The sequence below is a fragment of the Lynx rufus genome, unplaced genomic scaffold (genome assembly GCF_022079265.1).
Source record: "Lynx rufus isolate CCGP_SWC_20201006 ecotype Redwood Valley unplaced genomic scaffold, mLynRuf1.p SCAF_2, whole genome shotgun sequence".
NCBI lineage: Eukaryota > Metazoa > Chordata > Mammalia > Carnivora > Felidae > Lynx > Lynx rufus.
The window spans coordinates 144,523,400-144,540,965 of record NW_025814834.1 but is presented as its reverse complement, the minus strand read 5'-3'; the positions used below and the strand labels follow the sequence as shown (position 1 = coordinate 144,540,965).

Below are 17,566 nucleotides of genomic sequence, written 5' to 3'. Positions count from 1 at the left end.
TGGGTTATTTACATTTATATGCTTGTTACCTAGTTGTATCCATGGAACAAGGTAAGCTTAAGATCCTCCTCCTCCACCTTCTTCCAGATATAATCCCTATAGTGGAAAATTTTAAAGTATATATATTTCTGTTGGATTGCACTGATCTAGATCATGACACATCTCCCTTAAGAACAGCAGTCACAATCAGTTAATTATTAAGAAAGGAAAGACAAAGGCATGTCAGAGGGTTCTCAACAAATATGGCATTATCTTTCTTTGCCTCTTATTAATAATTTGTATATTTGGTTTATTTTCCGTTTAGGACCAAAAATATCTTTATTTACAGTGACTAGTTTACTTATTTTTATATTCCTTGCAGATTCTCGTACTCTTAATATACAGTTGACCCTTGGGGCACTTGGGTGGCTCAGTCGGTTAAGCATCCAACATCAGCTCAGGTCATGATCTCGCAGTTCGTGAGTTCGAGCTCTGTGTCAGGCTCTGTGCTAACAGCTCAGAGCCTGGAGTCTGCTTCTGATTCTGTCTGTCTCTCTCTCTCTGCCCCTCCCCCACTCACACTCCGTCTCTGTCTCTCAAAAATGAATAAATGTTAAAAAATATATTTTTTTAAATATACAGTTGACCCTTGAACAACAGAGGTTTTGAACTGTGTGGGTCCCCTTATAGTTTTTGATACAGTTTGATACAGTTTTGATACAGTTTGATATAGTTTTGATACAGTTTGTACAGTTTTTTGATACAGTATAGTATTGTAAATATATTTTTATCTTCATTGTGATTTTCTCAATAACATTTTCTCTTCTAGCTTACTTTATGGTCAGAATATAGTATGTAATACATATAACATAGAAAATATGTGTTAACTGACTGCTTATGTCACTGGTTAAGGCCTCTAGTCAACAGTAGGCAATTAGTAGTTTTTGGGGGGAGTCAGAAGTTATACATGGACTTTTGACTATGCAGGCATCGGCACCCCTAATCCCCATGTTGTTCAAGGGTCAACTGTATATGTTTTACATTAAATTGAAATAATTGGTAAGTATGCTATTTTAATTTGGTCTTAGATGATTGAGTTTATCTGTTAATCATATTTTCATATTTTTTCTGACATCAGTTACCTTTAACTTAAGTTTAATAAAATTACAGGAAGTTCTTTAAAATCTTACTGTGATCTATTACTATATCAAAAATTATTGTTTTCCTTCCAAAATGTTGACATCTGTAGACACAGACTGAATCAACTATTTGTTTTAGGATATAAAGATCAAGAATGCAGACTCCTGGAAAAGTTTAGGCAAACCAGTCAAAACATCAGGTGTACTAAAGTCCTCAGATGAGCTCTTCAACCAATTTAGAAAAGCAGCAATAGAAAAAGAAGTAAAAGCTCGAACACAGGAACTAATTCGGAAACATGTGGAACAAAATACAAAGGAACCAAAAGTATTGCAAGAAAATCAGAGGTCTGTAATTTACTGGATTATAACTTGGGAGATATGGACTTTTTTTTTTTCATTTATCAGTTCCTTTTTATTCAAGTATTCATTCATATCTGCATGCATTGACTATGTGTAGCAATCTCCATTCCCTATGATGGACATAGAATTTTAAATATATTAAATTTCTTTTTTGTCAAGTGACCATGATTAAGCTATTTAGTAGAATACAGAGCAAATTATAACTGCAAAAAGCAAATTTTTATTGATTTTTTTAATTAACAAGTAGTATCTACTTTGAAGAGGATAGAACTTATCAAGTGATTAAACTATCAAAGATACTAATGTAACTAAATTAGAAAGACGTTGTTTTCCAGAAATGTCTTAATGTTTCCATTCTATGTGTAAGAACATAATACAGTTGTATATAACCTTGGTCACAGTTTCTATGTAAACTTCTCTTTGTTAATATAGATTGTCTTTGTAAAATTTGACATCAAAAGTTAAGCTTAAAAATGGCATTATAACAAAAACCAACATCACAACATGACAAGGGGAATCTAAAACATTGCTTTATATTTATACTTTAATGACATATCTTTGTAATGTAATAAAAACTTTTAAGGAACTTTTGAAACCCACTTTGAGCTGTACTGTTTCTTTAAGGGACCTTGGCTGCATTCAACAATCTTTTTCAAATAAAATGCAAAACCAGTGCCTTGGAAAAGAGCAGAAAGAACATCAGCAGTCTTTGGAAACTCAAGATAAATACAAACTCTTGCTTCTCAAAGACCGTAATTTAGCAAGGGAGAAAGAGCAAGAGCGGAGGAGGAGAGAAGCAGTAAGTAAATTTTAGTTCATTAAATCTAAGGAAAGATTTAACAGAGTACTGTCTTTTACATGTTCAAAGATATATTCAGGGTGATTTTCCGTGACAGTGGAGTTACATCTTTAGTGAGGATCAAGTTTTAAAATCAGAGCCTAAAATAAAAATTTTATACTCGAAGATCTAGAATATAATCATAGAGTATTGTCTTAGAGCTACTAGACTATGTGGTTCAAATACTAGTTCTCCCATTTTCTAGACTTTTGGGCTTGGCAATTTATTTAACCTCTCTGTACCTCAGACTACTTGTCGGTAATAAATAATACCTATTCTAAAGATGGAATGAATTTACATGTAGTAAACACACAGGAAAGTGCCTGGCACATAAAGTGGTTCATTACTTACAGTTTTTACTCTTGAAAAAATCAATAAACTATCTATAAATTGTGGCCCAGAGTTATGCCATCTGCATAACTGCCCCAGGTCAGTGTTTCTTTAGTTCAACACTAGAGGAAGAAGTTGACTTCTATTATATGTCAACTATATCTTAATAAGATTGGAAAGAAAAAAAACCTGACTTGCTTAGGAGTCTTAATATACAGAAAATGATGTTTTAAAAGCTAGGATTTCTTCTTTCATCCATGGATTATTTTTTCATTTTTATTTTGTTTTGTTTTTTTATTTTGAGAGGTGGCGGGGGGGGGGGGGGAGAGAAAGAATCCCAAGCAGGCACCATACTGCTGGCTCAGCACAGAGCCTGATGTGGGGCTCAGTCTGCAAACCATGAGATCATGACCTGTGTTGAAATCAAGAGTCGGATGCTTAACCCACAGAGCCACCCAGGTGCCCCTCAGCCATGGATTATTTATTTAGAAGTATATTAGTTTCCAAATATTTGGGAATTATCTGGCTAGTAATTTGTTATTAATTTCTAATTAAATTCCAGTGTAATCAGAGAATATATAATGTATTGGATCCATTGAGACTTTTTTTTTTTTAATTTTTATTTTGAGAGAGGGAGCATGAGTGGGGGAGGGGCAGAGGGAGATAGTAAAAATCCCAAGCAGGCTCCACTCTCAGCTCAGTGCAGAGTCCAATTTAGGGCTCAATCTCATAACCGATGCTTAACTGACTGCACCACTCAGGCGCCCCCATTGAGACTTTTTTAATGGTCCACATTATGGTCTACCTTGGTAAATATTCTGTGTGCACATGAGCAGAATGTATGTTCTGGTGCTGTTGGGTAGCCAAGTTAGTTGAGCATGTTGTTCAAGACTCCTATATTCTTGCTGATTTTCTGCCTGCTCATTTTACCAAATGTCCAGAGGGGGCATTGGCATCTATGATTGTATGATTTGCAGATTTGTCTTTTTATCTTTGTAATTCTATTTTATTTCACGTATTTTGAAGCTGCATTGTTAGGCACCTAACATTTAGGGTTTTTATGGCCTCTTGATTAATTGACCCCCTTTTCATTACAAAATGATTTACTTGATTCCTGCTATTATTTACTCTGACATATAACCACTTCAACTTTTGTATGACTAGTGTTGGCATGATTTAAAAAATGTTTTCATCCTTTTATTTTTAACCTACCTGTGTTTTTATATTTAAAGTGAGTTTCATGTAGGCAACATGTATTGAGATCTTTTTTTTTTTTTAAATCCAATCTCTGCCTTTTATAGGAGTGTGTAGATCAACTGCATTCAATATGATTATTGATATGGTTAAGTTTGAGTGCAACATCTTGTTCTTTTCTGTTTGTCCATTCTTTTTATCTCCTTTTTTTCCTGAATTCTTTTAATCAAGCATTTTTATGATCCCATTTTATTTTCTTCATTGACTTATTATCACTAACACTTTGTTATTTGATGGTTGCTTTAGGATTTTAGTACATACATTAGCTTAGCACAGTGTTCCTGTGAGTTATGCTATACCACTTCACATTTGATAGAATAGCTTTACAACAGTGTACTTCCATTTCTACCTTCCCTACTTTTATGCTAATATTTAAGCCATAAAATAATCTTTTTAAAAGTTTTAAATAAGTTAAAATTTTATGTTTACCTGTGTAGTTACCATTTCCAGTGCTCTTCGTTCATTTAGCTCCAGATTTCCAAATGATACAATTTTCCTTCTTCCTAAAGGACTTTTAACATTTCTGGTAGCGTAGGTCAGTTGGTAATGAATTCTTTCAGCTTCTGTGTATCTGAAAATGTCTTTATTTGGCCTTTTTATATCAGTAATAGACTTTATATTTTAGAGCATTTTAGATTCACAGCAAAGTTGAGCTTAAAATACAATGAGTTTCCACATACTCCTCCCCTCCTCCCATCAACACAAAACTTTCCACACCATCAGCACCCCACAGTCTATGAACCAACATTAACACATCACTGTCAACTTTGGTTTATCAAGCAAAATCCATAGTCTACTTCAACATTCACCCTTAGTGTTGTACTTTTTATGGGTTTGACAAATGTATGATGACATAGATCAACAATTACAGTACCATCAGATTAATTTCCCTTTCTGGGGTGCCTGGGTGGCTTAGTCAGTTAAGCATCTGACTTTTGATCTCAGCTCAGGTCTTGATCTCAGGGTTGTGAGTTCGAGCCCTGCATTGGGCTCCACGCTGGGGGTGTAGCCTACTAAAAAATAAGAGTAATTTCCCTTTCTTAAAAGTCACCTGGGAGTGCTTGGGTAGCTCAGTCGGTTGAGTGTCTGACTTCGGCACAGATCATGATCTCACAGTTCATGAGTTCAAACCCCACATAGGGCTTGCTGCTGTCAGCATGGAGCCTACATTGGATCCTCTGTCCCCTTCTCTCTCTGCCCCTACCCTACTTGTGCTCTCTCAAAAATAAATAAAACATTTTTTAAGTCTGTTTTTCTTTAAAAAAAAAATTGCTTGTGTGCGTTCTACTTATGCCTTCCAACCACTGATCTGTTTATCTCCATAGTTTTGCCTTTTCCAGAATGTCATATAGTTGGAATCATATAATATGTAGCTGCTTCAGATTGGTTTCTTTCATTTTAGTAACATGAATTTAAGGTTCCTCTATGTCTTTTTGTAGCTTAATAGCTTTTTTTTTCCTTTGGCTGACTAAATACTTCCATTACATGGATGTACCACAGTTTATCCATTCATCTATTGACAGATATATTGGTTGTTTCCAGCTTACAGCATTTACAGTAAACCACTATAAATATTTGTGTGCAGGTTTTTGTGTGGATGTGTTTTAAACTGGCCTTTATTTTTTTAAATATGTTTTGGCTGGATATAGAATTCTAGATGGTTAGTGTTCTTTTCCCATTATTTATTTTTGAGAGAGAGAGACAGAGCGTGAGTGGGGGAGGGCCAGAGAGAGATGGAGACTAGAAACTGAAGCAGGCTTCAGGCTCTGAGCTGTCAGATACTTAACCAACTGAGCATGCAGCTCTTGATCTTGAGGTTGTGAGTTCAACCCTAAGTTACGTGTAGAGATTGCTTAAAAAATAAAACCTTTTTAAAAAAAAAAGTGGTCTGGGTAAAGATTTTAAGAATTTATTTTGGGGGCATCTGGGTGACTCTGTTGGTAAAGCATCCAACTCTTGATTTTGGCTCAGGTCATGATCTCATAGTTGTGAGGTCGAGCCCCACAATTCTCTCTCCCTCCACCCCTCTCCTGCTCACATGCACTCTCTCTCTCAAAAAAAAATTCTTTTGTTCCTATGGCATATTTAAAGAAATATTTATAGTTTATAAGAGTCACATATATTATCCTTTTGGTAGCTAAATCATAATTCTAAATCTTCTCCCACATAGCCAATAAGAATACTGATTCTCATCAAGGAAGTTAACCAATTGATTGCAAATTGGCACATTTATCCATCACTCTGGGCTGTTACTATTTACTGATAAAAAAAATTTTTTTTTAATTTCATAGTTGGTATCATTTCAGATGCCAAAGACTAGTACCACATGGGCATTTATAGAAGGCTTCAAATATAGGAAACATTTATTTCCTTTGTCTTAATTTGCTTTTTGTTTACTTTGTTATTTTTAATGGCTTTTTAGCATTTAATGAAAAACAGTGTGCTAAATGTTACATATGCAATCTGATTCGATCTTCATAAATACCTACATTTGACAATATATAAAATAAACTTGGTTACAAAATTTGTCCTAGGTTACATAGTAAGTGGCAGAATCAAGGCAAGCCTGTAACTTTAATGTTAATAGTTTTCTCAAATAGTTAAGATATTGGTTTATTCAGAAAATAATTTTACGTGTCTTAGCACACTATGTTGATTACAGAGGTAGATGAAACAATATAATCTCAGTTCACATTCTTAATATTTTGCCAACATTGAGACTTTACTCTTAGTTGAAGAGAGAAGTTAAACTTGTTCTCAGTGTTCTTGTAAGTTTTAAAACCTTTACTTATCACATGAGCAATATATTTTTTTTAATGTTTATTTATTTTTGAGAGAGAGACAGAGGGCAAGCAGGACAGGGGCAAAGAGAGAGGTAGACACAGAATCTGAAGCAGGCTCCAGGCTCTGAGCTGTCAGCACAGAGCCCGATGCGGGGCTTGAACTTACAGAGACCACAAGAACATGACCTGAGCTGAAGTCAGATGCTCAACTGACTGAGCCACCCAGGTGCCCCAGATATGAGCAATATTTTAACAAAAATCAGATAGTATTTGAACAGAAATAGAAAACTGCATAAACTCATTATGTTAAATAGTGTTCATTTTGTATAATTTGTTTCAAATGTTGTGTAATCATTTTTATATAGTTATAATGAAGGCATACATTTTTTAAAAGTAACATTGAATTTTTTCCTTCTTTCTACAGATGGCTGGTACCATTGATATGACTCTTCAAAGCGATATTATGACAATGTTTGAAAACAACTTTGATTAAAACTTTTTAAATTAACCATCAGCTTAAAATGAATGATTTAAAAGATTAAAATGCATATGGTAAAATGATTGCTTTCAAACACCAGGATACCAATCTTATATTGTATTTTTGACTGCTCTAAAATGATTAAACAATTTTCACTATATTTTTTAATAGCTATATGTTCATTTTCTAAATGGTGTAATTTACAGGAAATTTTATAATTTTGAATCCCTAAAAATTGAATAAATTCCCAGATTTTATTTATTTTATAAATAATAGTCTGCTATGTATTATAGGCCTGTATAAGCAATGAAAATCCGAAAGAGATAGCCCCTTGTTTAAAAATGAAAAAAATATATAAAGGTATATAAAAACCAGTTCCTGTTGAGTTTTTAACTTTTATAACAAGTATCTATCTGCCTTCAAAAACATTTAGAACCTCTAACAAATAATACTTGGTTTCTTTGATTCTCTGCTGATTCTGTATGCAAAGTTGATAATGAAATCTAGCTTAAAGAAAATGTTACTTATGGTTTGGTTGATGTTAAATTTGAGCAAAATAATAGTAAATATGATGTAAGTTTCTATAGGAACTTATACATTTCTTAATGTGAATATGTGATAGCAATGAATGTTTACATTTTTACTTAACTATATAGTATTTATTTTAAATCTGTAAATTATTTTTGTTTCATCATCAAGTTGCAATTATGTATCAATCATGTGTATCTGCTTCATATATTTTAACATTTTGCACTCTTGAAGTGTAAAATGATTCAGGCAGTATTAAGATACCATCTAAAGTAAAAATTCAAAGTTTGTGTGTATTATTGAGAGAAAGAGGAAAAGTTTTCTTGACTTCACTTGTTTTATAATCAATATAATTTTTTGAAATACTTTAAACTACAGCCATTTTTAAAATTACGATCAACTAGTAGCTAAAATGGTGGCGACACCTTCAGGAAACAGCTAGAATTAAAGTGGTAATCATATCCACTCAACTATAGCTATTTTTTAACCAAGAAATTAATGTATATATATATATACTGAATAGTATGCATTGTTATTTTTGTAAAAGATCATCTGTAGATTAGATATACCTGTGTGTGTGTATTTTTTTAAGGAAGATATATCAGATATATGTAGTGATTAGCAGAGAAAATATCGGCTTACTAACTAACTGATCCTTCCTATATTAGGCATTATTTTTTAGTAAAAGACTGTCGCTTTTTTTTAACTTCTTGTATGGAGTTTATTTCTGTTAATTTTACGCATGAAATACTGCATGTAACTTATTTGCCTTCAACTCAAGCCTAGTTTTGTGAGGACCCCATTTCTGTCCCCATCTCTTACTACTCTCCAACTTCTAAAACTGTTTCATATTGTTTTCTGGGATTCGGGATCAGTCCCGATATAATCAAGATTTTGCTTGTTTTTTCCCTCTTTTTCTTCTTGAGTTGTCTGGAAATGTGGTCCCAGGACCAGCTGCATTAGCATCATCTGAGAATGTTTCAGAAATGCAAATTTTGAGACTTCAGAATTACTGAGTCAGAAACTCTGGGTGCAGGGTCCAATAATCCTTAGTTGAACGGTGATTCTAATACACATTAAAGTTGGAGAACCACTGCTCTGACTGAACCTGGGCTCTCCCTTGCAAGCTCTCATTTAGTCCGTTTCTTCACTAGTGTTTTCCTTACCTTTGGGGTGCCACTTGCAGACCATCTTCCCCCCCCACACCCTCGCAGTTCCTCCTTTTTATCCTCAGCTTTAAGTTTGTCATGATCATCAGACTGACTATACCACCCATAGTCATTTACCATCCCTGGTTCACTCCTTGTTTCCCAGAGATTTTAGTCTCTGTCTCAATATTTCTCTCTAATGGACACTTCTGAGTCCCTTGACCTCCCTGCTAATGATCAAAATAGCTAATTAACTTTAACCACTCCTTTGTCATTGCCAATAACTAAAATCTTTCCTTGATCTCAATTTCATGCACGCTAGTTTCTTACTACTTCCTCATACCTTTTTCTAGCTTACTCCAGATAACCCTTGACTCCAACAATTGTTAGACCTCACCATGACCTTAAAATCCATTAATCCTATAGATTTTCATAGTACCTCTCCCCTTCATACCCTCACTGCTTTCCTTATGCAAGTTTCTGTTCCTTATAATTTACTTTCATGTTGTATTCACTTGGCAAAACTCAAATCCTTATTAAATCTGACTGCCCGCTCTGCACCCATGAAGCTGTTTGTGGTTACAGAAACACATGGAACCATAACCAGTCTCACTTCAAATTCATGAGCATAAACTCGTTAGCCATAATGCTGCCCAGAAATCTTACTACCAATGTAGAGATAGTAAGAAACACTTTCCTCTCCACCCCAACTATTGAGAGATCAAAGATTTTTCAATCTTCTTTTGCTTATCCAAATATAGACATGTCAGGACATTGAGGGGGTTGTTTTTACAAAAACATGATCATTTACACGTTACTTGACAGTTGGGTTTTTCTTAATGCATCATGAGCATCTGTCTAGGTCTTTAAATGGACATAGACTAATTCATTCTTTTTTAAAAGTATGTATTTCATTCCATAGAACAGACATCATGGGGCGCCTGGGTGGCTTAGTCGGTTAAGTGCCAGACTTCGGCTCAGGTTATGATCTCATGGTTCGTGGGTTCAAGTTCCACATGGGGCTCTGTGTCGACAGCTCAGCCTGGAGCCTGCTTCAGATTCTGTGTCTCCCTCTCTCTCTACCCCTTCTCGGCTCGCTCTCTCTCTCAAAAGTAAATAAATGTTAAAATTTTTTTATTTTTTTTAAAAGAACAGACATATCATGATTTATGTAATCCCCTACTGATTCAGTTGATTCCAGTCTTTTTCTACCATGAACAATGCTGAAGTAAATATACTGTTTATGTAGCCTTGCATAATTGTGCTTCTATTTCTAAAAAGTAGAGCTCTTAAAATGGGATTGCTGGGTTAGAAGTTACAATCAAAGGGAGTAGTTTTTATTTTAATAGGAGGTACCAGATAACTTTTCCAAAAAATGTTAGATCAGGTCACATTCCTAGGAGTTTGAAAGTACTATTTTCCCCATTATTCTCACCAGCATTGGATATTACTGCCTTCATATTCTTTGCTAATCTGAATGAAAAAATTATAATTGGCTTTTTAAATTTCTATTTCCCAGACTACAGGTGGAGTAGATTCTCTTGTATTTGTTAGCCATGTGACTTGCCTAGTAACCAATAATATCCTTTACTCATTCTCCTTTTGGGTTATCTTATCAATGTGTACAAGGCTGCTGCTGCTGCTGCTTCTTTTTTTTAAATGTTGGCCCTCTGGTTTAGAAACATTTTTTCACAATCTACTGCTTGTCTTTTGAGATTTATTGCCTTTTTTTCCATTAAAATTTAAAATTTTATATAGCCGTATGTCTGGATTTTCCTTTATAGTGTCTGGCTATTCTGCCTTGTTTTGGATTGTATCCCCCACGTCAAGATGATAAAATAGTCTTTATTTTGTACTTAAAATCCAGACAATTAAATTTTACACTAAGATTCCAGGTGGATTAAAGACATTTTTATATATAGTAAGAGATAGGAAACCAGATTTCTTTTTTTTCTAAATGAACTATCAATTATGCTGCCACAGTTTACTTAGCACACCTTCGAATGGCAATAGCTCTCACTCTAAGAAATTTATAATCACTTTATCTAATTTGTAAAAGTTGAGTGAAAATAAAAATTAGAATTTTGATTGGGATTAGATTATAATTAAGTTTAGAGACCTACCAATTTTGTTTCTAGTATTACAAATATATCCTGCATGAGACCCATTTTTTAAGGCATTACCAGTCTCAGAGGCAGGGGAAACTCTCTGAGGACCAACCCCCTCCCTGCCACACACACATTTAGTTGGGAAGAGAGCAGTAAGCAACTGAAATGGTAGGGCTCTCTTGAGGTCAGATGCCAGGACCAGTGTTGAGGGAATGTTGTCTTCAAGAAGCTGGAGTGGTCCCAGGTTGGCTAGAGACATAAGCAGGATCACCACAAATTAAGGTCAAGAAATTAGTATCAAAGATGAATGATACAAAAAGCAAGCCACAGTGGGTGAGAGCAGAAACAACGAACAACAAATATAGTTCATCACCTTCTTTCCAGGACTGCAGTAGACTAGCTATTTGTAAAATGTTTAAAGAAATAAGATTTTTGGAGGAAAATGGGAAGATTTGGAAAAAGATTTGTAGGAAAGAAAGTGTTGAAGTAAACCAAAAGCAAAACTCAATGGATGGGTTAAAACAATTAGACACATAAAGAGAAAATCAGCTAGAAATTATATACAGTAAATGTACCAGGATATAGCACAGACAAGGAGAAAGAAAATGCAAGAGCTATTAAGAGATCTATAGCAGGGATTGGCAGAGTACATCCCAAAGAAATCCATACCTATTTTTCAATGGTCTTAACAATACCATAAGCAGGCAGTCAGAGAAATGGAGTGATCACCAAATAGAAATAATGAGTTATTAGCAACAATGACCACCAAAAAGAGTGGAATTAAATCTTCAAATTTTTGAGAGAAAAATAACTGTCAGCTTGAAATGCAAAGAAATTTTGGAGGGCTATGATTTTTCCAGAATTAAACATGCATGTGTTAATTGTGAAGTTTATTTTCTTATTGTGTATGTATATATAGCTTTCCTCGCATCACAACCTTTTGATACTGTCCCTTAGGACACAGTTGTCAGTAACAATGTATCTCAATCATGGCTGCTTCTGTTTGTTTGTTTGTTTGTTTTTTATTAACAAAGTTTCATAATGTTAGCATCTCGTTTTTGCAATCTCTATGTCTGAACTGTTTGTCACAGGAGAGTGTGTATTGATGAAATTCTAAATTTGGGTGGTTAAAAAAAATTTCTTTAGGGAGGGAAGGAAAATCTAAACATTTCACTGCTGAATGCAGGTTTCTTTCAGATTGTATGTAATCTATATACATTGTGTATATAAAGAATGATCTTAGGTAATTGTGCTGTATCTATGTTTATCACTAGTGTTTGATTAAATAAAAAAGAAAGTTACCAGCTTGGAATTCTGTACCCAGCAAAACTATCAAAATGAAAGTGAAATAAAAATTTACTACAAAATGTTTTACTCTAAAGCAAATGTATAAAGGATATTCCATTTTCATGGAAAGTATGGCAGTGTGAGATGCCCTATTCCATCTTATAATTATGCCACCTGGAACATATGGTCTCTAATATCACACTGGATGTTTTTAAGGGCCAGACTTGGTAGAGACTTAGACTTCTTGCATTCATATCCTTCTGGCCACAACCCACTTGGGCATACTTGACTACAGAGCAACATATGAATACAAGTAATTCTCTGTCATGCACAGGCATTTCACTTAAGAGGAAAGTCATGTAGTTAATAAACATGAAAAGATACTCAGCCTTCTTATGTGTGGCATATGAAAATTTGAGGCCATAAGAAATACCAGTTTTTACCTATTGAATTAGCAAAAATAAGGTCTCTAACATTATAAAACGTTGGAGAGGATCAATGGGAACTCATATGCTGCTATTGGGGAGTGTAAATTGATACTGCCATTTTATAACCAACAACAGAATGCACTTTTTTTTTTTTTTAAAGCATCCATGGGATGTTCACCAAGACACTATCTCCTGGGTCATGAAACAAATTTAAAACAATTGAAATTATGTAGAGTATGTTCTTTAATCATAATAGTATCAGATCATAAATCAATAACAGACAATAGGAAAATCACAACACTAAACAATCCACTTACGAATAATTGATGGATCAAAGACGAAATCTTTTTAAGTTTATTTTGACAGAGGGAGAGAATGCAAGCAAGGGGCGGGGGGGTGGAGAGAGAGAATCCCCAGCAGGCTCTGTGCCGCCAGTGCAGAGCCTGATGTGGGGATCAAACTCATGAACTGCGAGATCATGACCTGAGCCAAAATCAAGAAGCAGACGCTTAACTGACTGGCTGCCTAGGCACCACCAAGGAGGAAATCTTACAAGAAAATTTTAAAAACACAGAAATGAATGTCAACATACAACATACTAAAATATGTAGGATGCTGTTAAAGAGTACTAAATTTAGAAGTGCCAAGTGCTTGTATTAGAAACAAGGAAAAGTCTTAAATCAATAATCTTAATTCCCTAACTCAACAACCTAGAAAAAGCACATCCAAAGCAGGACCAGAGCAGAGATTAATGAAATTGAAAAAAACAAACAAAAAAAGCTGGTGGTTGAGGGAGAAAAGGTAAAGTATTTAAACAGCTAGCAAGACTAACAAAAAGACACAAATTACCAACAGTAAGAATGAAGTAGTGAATATCACCAAAGATCCTACAACTGTTAAAAAAAAAAAAATAGAAAGGAATACTACCAATAACTACATTAAAAAAATTGAAGTGGACCAATTCTTCAAATAATAAACTACCAAAATTCAAAATGAAATAATCTGAATAGCCCTGTAACATTAATTTCAATTCATAATTTAAAAGCTCCTGAGAAAGAGATCTCCAAGCCTATACAGTTCCACTGGAAAATTACACCAAACATTTAGAGAAGAATTAATGCTAATTTAAGACAGTCTCTTCCAGAAAAACCTATTCCAGAAAATTCTTCTTCCAGAAATTGGTTATATAATTTTTACCAACAGGACAAAAATTTTCTTTTTTAAGATTTTGATTGCAAGTAATCTCTATTCCCAATGTGGGGCTCAAATTTACAACCCCAAGATCAAGAGTCACATGCTGTACTGACTGAGCCAGCCACGTGTCCCATGACAGGACAAATTTTATCATTGGGAAGAAGGAACACTTCCCAACTCATTTTATAAGGCCAGTATTACCCTGATACTAGAACCAAATCCAAAAAAAAAAAAAAAAAAAAAGAGGCTGCAGGCATTATCTCTCATGAATTTAGTTAGACACAAACATCTTCAAGAAAATATTAGCAAATTTTGTAAATGCTACAATAGATGAACATAATTATATACCATGAAAAATTGATTTATTCCAGGTATACAAAGCTGTTTCAACATTTGAAATTAATCAGTGTAATCCAAAATCCAACTTGTTTGGATTCAGCAAGTTTTTCAGGGAAATTTCTTCAATCTGATAGAGTATCCAGAAAAAATCCACAGCTAATGTTATACTTAATGGTGTTAAGTATAAAGAGCATCCAGAAAAAATCTGCAGCTAATGTTGTACTTAAGACTCCATGATTTCCCCTAATTTGGGAACATGGCAAGAATATCCACTCTGAACCATTCTTATTCAACATAGAATTAGAAATTCCACCCAATGTAATAAAGAAAAAGTCATACAGATTGTTTCGGTTGGGTTTTTTTCAATTTCATTAGCTATACTTTCCCAAAATAATATCAAATAATGGAAGCGATAGTAATCATTCTTATTTACAATTTTAAAGAAAAGTACAGGATTTCACCATAAGCTATGGGGATTTTTTTTTTGAAATTGTAACATTTAAGCAGTTTTTGAATTAATTTAGCTGAATTTTTGCACATGATTTTCTACATGGTAAATCCCAAGAAATCTACAAAAAACTTACAATAAATGACATAAGCAAGGTCACAGGATACAGTATCAACATACAAAAATAAATCTGATCTCTCTTACTAATGAGCATATGGTAACTTAAAAACAGTAACATTTATAATCACTCCAAAGAAAATGAAATACTTAGGTATATGTTTAACAAAATGTACAGGATCTGTATGCTGAAAATTACAAAATGCTTATGGAAGAAATTGAAGAAAAAATTAAACAGACCTATTGTGTTCATAGATTGGAAGACTCAACACAGGAAAGATTCAGTTCTCAAACTAATCTGTTTTAATGCACATCCTATAAAATCCTAGTGAAGTTTTTCACAGACATAGACAAGCTTATGCTAAAACTCAGAATGGCAAAGGCGCTAGAATGAAGAACATTGACAAAAAAGGTGAGAGGAATAATTCTGTACGATATCAAGACTTATTATAAAGCTACAGTAATCAAGAAAATGTGGTATTAGTGGAATAGTGGACCCCAGAGCAAAGAACTCAGAAATAGACCCACACAAATAGGCTCAAGTGATTTTTGACAATGGTGCAATTCAATGGAGAAAAGACAGTCTTTTCAACAAATGGTGCTGGAGCAATTGGATATCCATGGGAATGGGAACTCAACCTAAAACTTGTATCTTATCCAAAAAGTAACACACAATGGATCTTGGATTCAGATGTAAAATAGAAAACTATAAAAACTGTAGAAAAAAAATCTTTAGGTTCTATGGTTAGGCAAAGAGTTTTTAGACTTGATCCCAAAAGTATGGTCCATAAATGAAAAAACTGATAAACTGGATCTCATCAAAATTAGAAATTTTGCTCTGTGAAAACGTAAGCTACAGATTAGGAAAATATTTACAAACCACATGTCTGACAAGGAATGGCATATAAGAAGATATATCTATCTATATATACATATAGATATCTATATATACATATAGATAGATATAAATAGATCTCAAAATCCAACAGTAAAAAGAATTAGAATGGGCAAAAGACATGAACAAAATTTCACCAAACAGCATATACATATAGCAAACACACATATGAAAGCATGTTCACCATCATTAGCAGCCATCAGTGACATGTAAACTGAAATCACAATGAGCTTTCACTGCACACCTATCAGGAAGGTTAAAATAAAAAATAGTGACTACACAAAATGCTGGCAAGGATGCAGAGAAACTGGATCATTCATACATTTCTTGTGGGAATGTAAAATGGTATCTAGCCACACTAGAAACCAGTTGTCACTTTCTTATAAATAAAACATACAAAGCCTCACCCAGTTTCCCTTTAGCCTTCGACTGTGTGCCGCCATCACCATCATGCTCGGCGCCCACTCTACCCCTTTGCAGTGCAGCAGCAGCCACCCCCCAATGCCAGCCCCTGAGGCCTCCTGTACCCTGCTCTGTCCTCCAGCCTCATGGCCGCTTTCCAGTCAATTCCCTGCTGCTCCCAGGGGTCACATGAGACAGATAAGGAGTTTGATGTTCACTGGGCAACATGCTTCAACAAGTCAGATATCGATGCCTGAGAATTGTCATAAAGGGATGAACACACTTCTTGGCTATGATCTGGTTCAAAAACCCAAAATCACTGATGCTACTCTGTGTTAATTGATGCAGATGGTTAAATGATTTTGCTAGTGCAGTTCACATCCTAGAAGTTGTGAAGGACAAAGCAGGACCTCACAAGGAAATCTACCACTATATTATCCAGGAACTTAGACCAACTTTTTTTTATGTTTATTTATTTTTGAGAGAGAGAGAGAGAGAGAGAGAGAGAGAGAGAGAGTGTGTGTGTGTGTGTGTGTGTGTGTGTGAGCAGGGGAGGGGCAGAGACAGAGGGAGATAGAATCAGAAGCAGGTTCCAGGCTTGAGCTTGTCAGCACAGAGCCCGATGTGGGACTCGAACTCACAGGCTGTGAGATCATGACCCCAGCAAACTCTACCACCTATAGGGCACTGATCATGACCTACTACAGCTGGGGAGAAGAAAACAGAAATAAACCTAATCTGGGACAGGGGCAGGAAATGTATCATGGCTCTAGACCATTAGAGAGACCCTGTCACTGGGGACAGGAAAGATCATTGAGAAGATCTCACCTTGAAATCCAAGATGCTCTGATATCCTAATATCCATAGTGTCTGCCAGTGAGGTTGAATTAGGACAGCAGAGAATACCCTTTTCCCTCCTGTACTTCCTACCACCAGGGTAATAAGCATTCAGTAACAGAAGGAGTCTACTGATATCAGAGGAGCAAAAGCATGGAGAGAGACCATCTCTCTATCACCAAGCATAAAGAAAGACTTAAAGATGAGCATGTAGCAGATACTGAGAAAAATTCACTGGCAAACCAGTCTCCACCCTAAACACAGGGTAACACTAGAGAAATTTGAAATTTATGGTATTGTTGGGGGTAACCATAGCAACAAATCCAACAAATCCAATCAACATCTGACTAGATTGACACAACCTCCATACTAAAAGCATAGCAAAAGAAAACACATGTTAATTTTCAGGCAAAAAATAGATATCTTTCTCTATAGTCTTACACACAATGTCTTTCAACAAAACTTGAGACATACAAAACATCAAGGAAAACAAAAATCCCACTGGTAAAGGTAAAGCAATCAAAAGAAAGAAAAAGACTAAAGGATGATACATAGCTGAAAATATTTTTAAAAATTTAAATAACTATGATTAACGTATTAAAAGCTCTAGAGGAAAAATGGACAATGTGTGATCAAATGTATAATTTCAGGGGTGCCTGAGTGACTCAGTCAGT

The 17,566-nt window shown here is 34.8% G+C and overlaps 1 protein-coding gene across 1 annotated transcript in view; it reads left to right on the top strand.

Moving 5' to 3' along the window:
- BRDT (bromodomain testis associated) overlaps positions 1-7,176 on the top strand; it is a 67,665-nt gene extending 60,489 nt beyond the window's left edge. Inside the window, exons 15-17 of the mRNA XM_047084891.1 lie at positions 1,258-1,463; positions 2,103-2,277; positions 7,108-7,176. Coding sequence (XP_046940847.1) covers positions 1,258-1,463; positions 2,103-2,277; positions 7,108-7,176 — 450 coding nt within the window. The remainder of the gene's footprint in view (positions 1-1,257; positions 1,464-2,102; positions 2,278-7,107) is intronic.
- Positions 7,177-17,566: the final 10,390 nt, after the last annotated feature.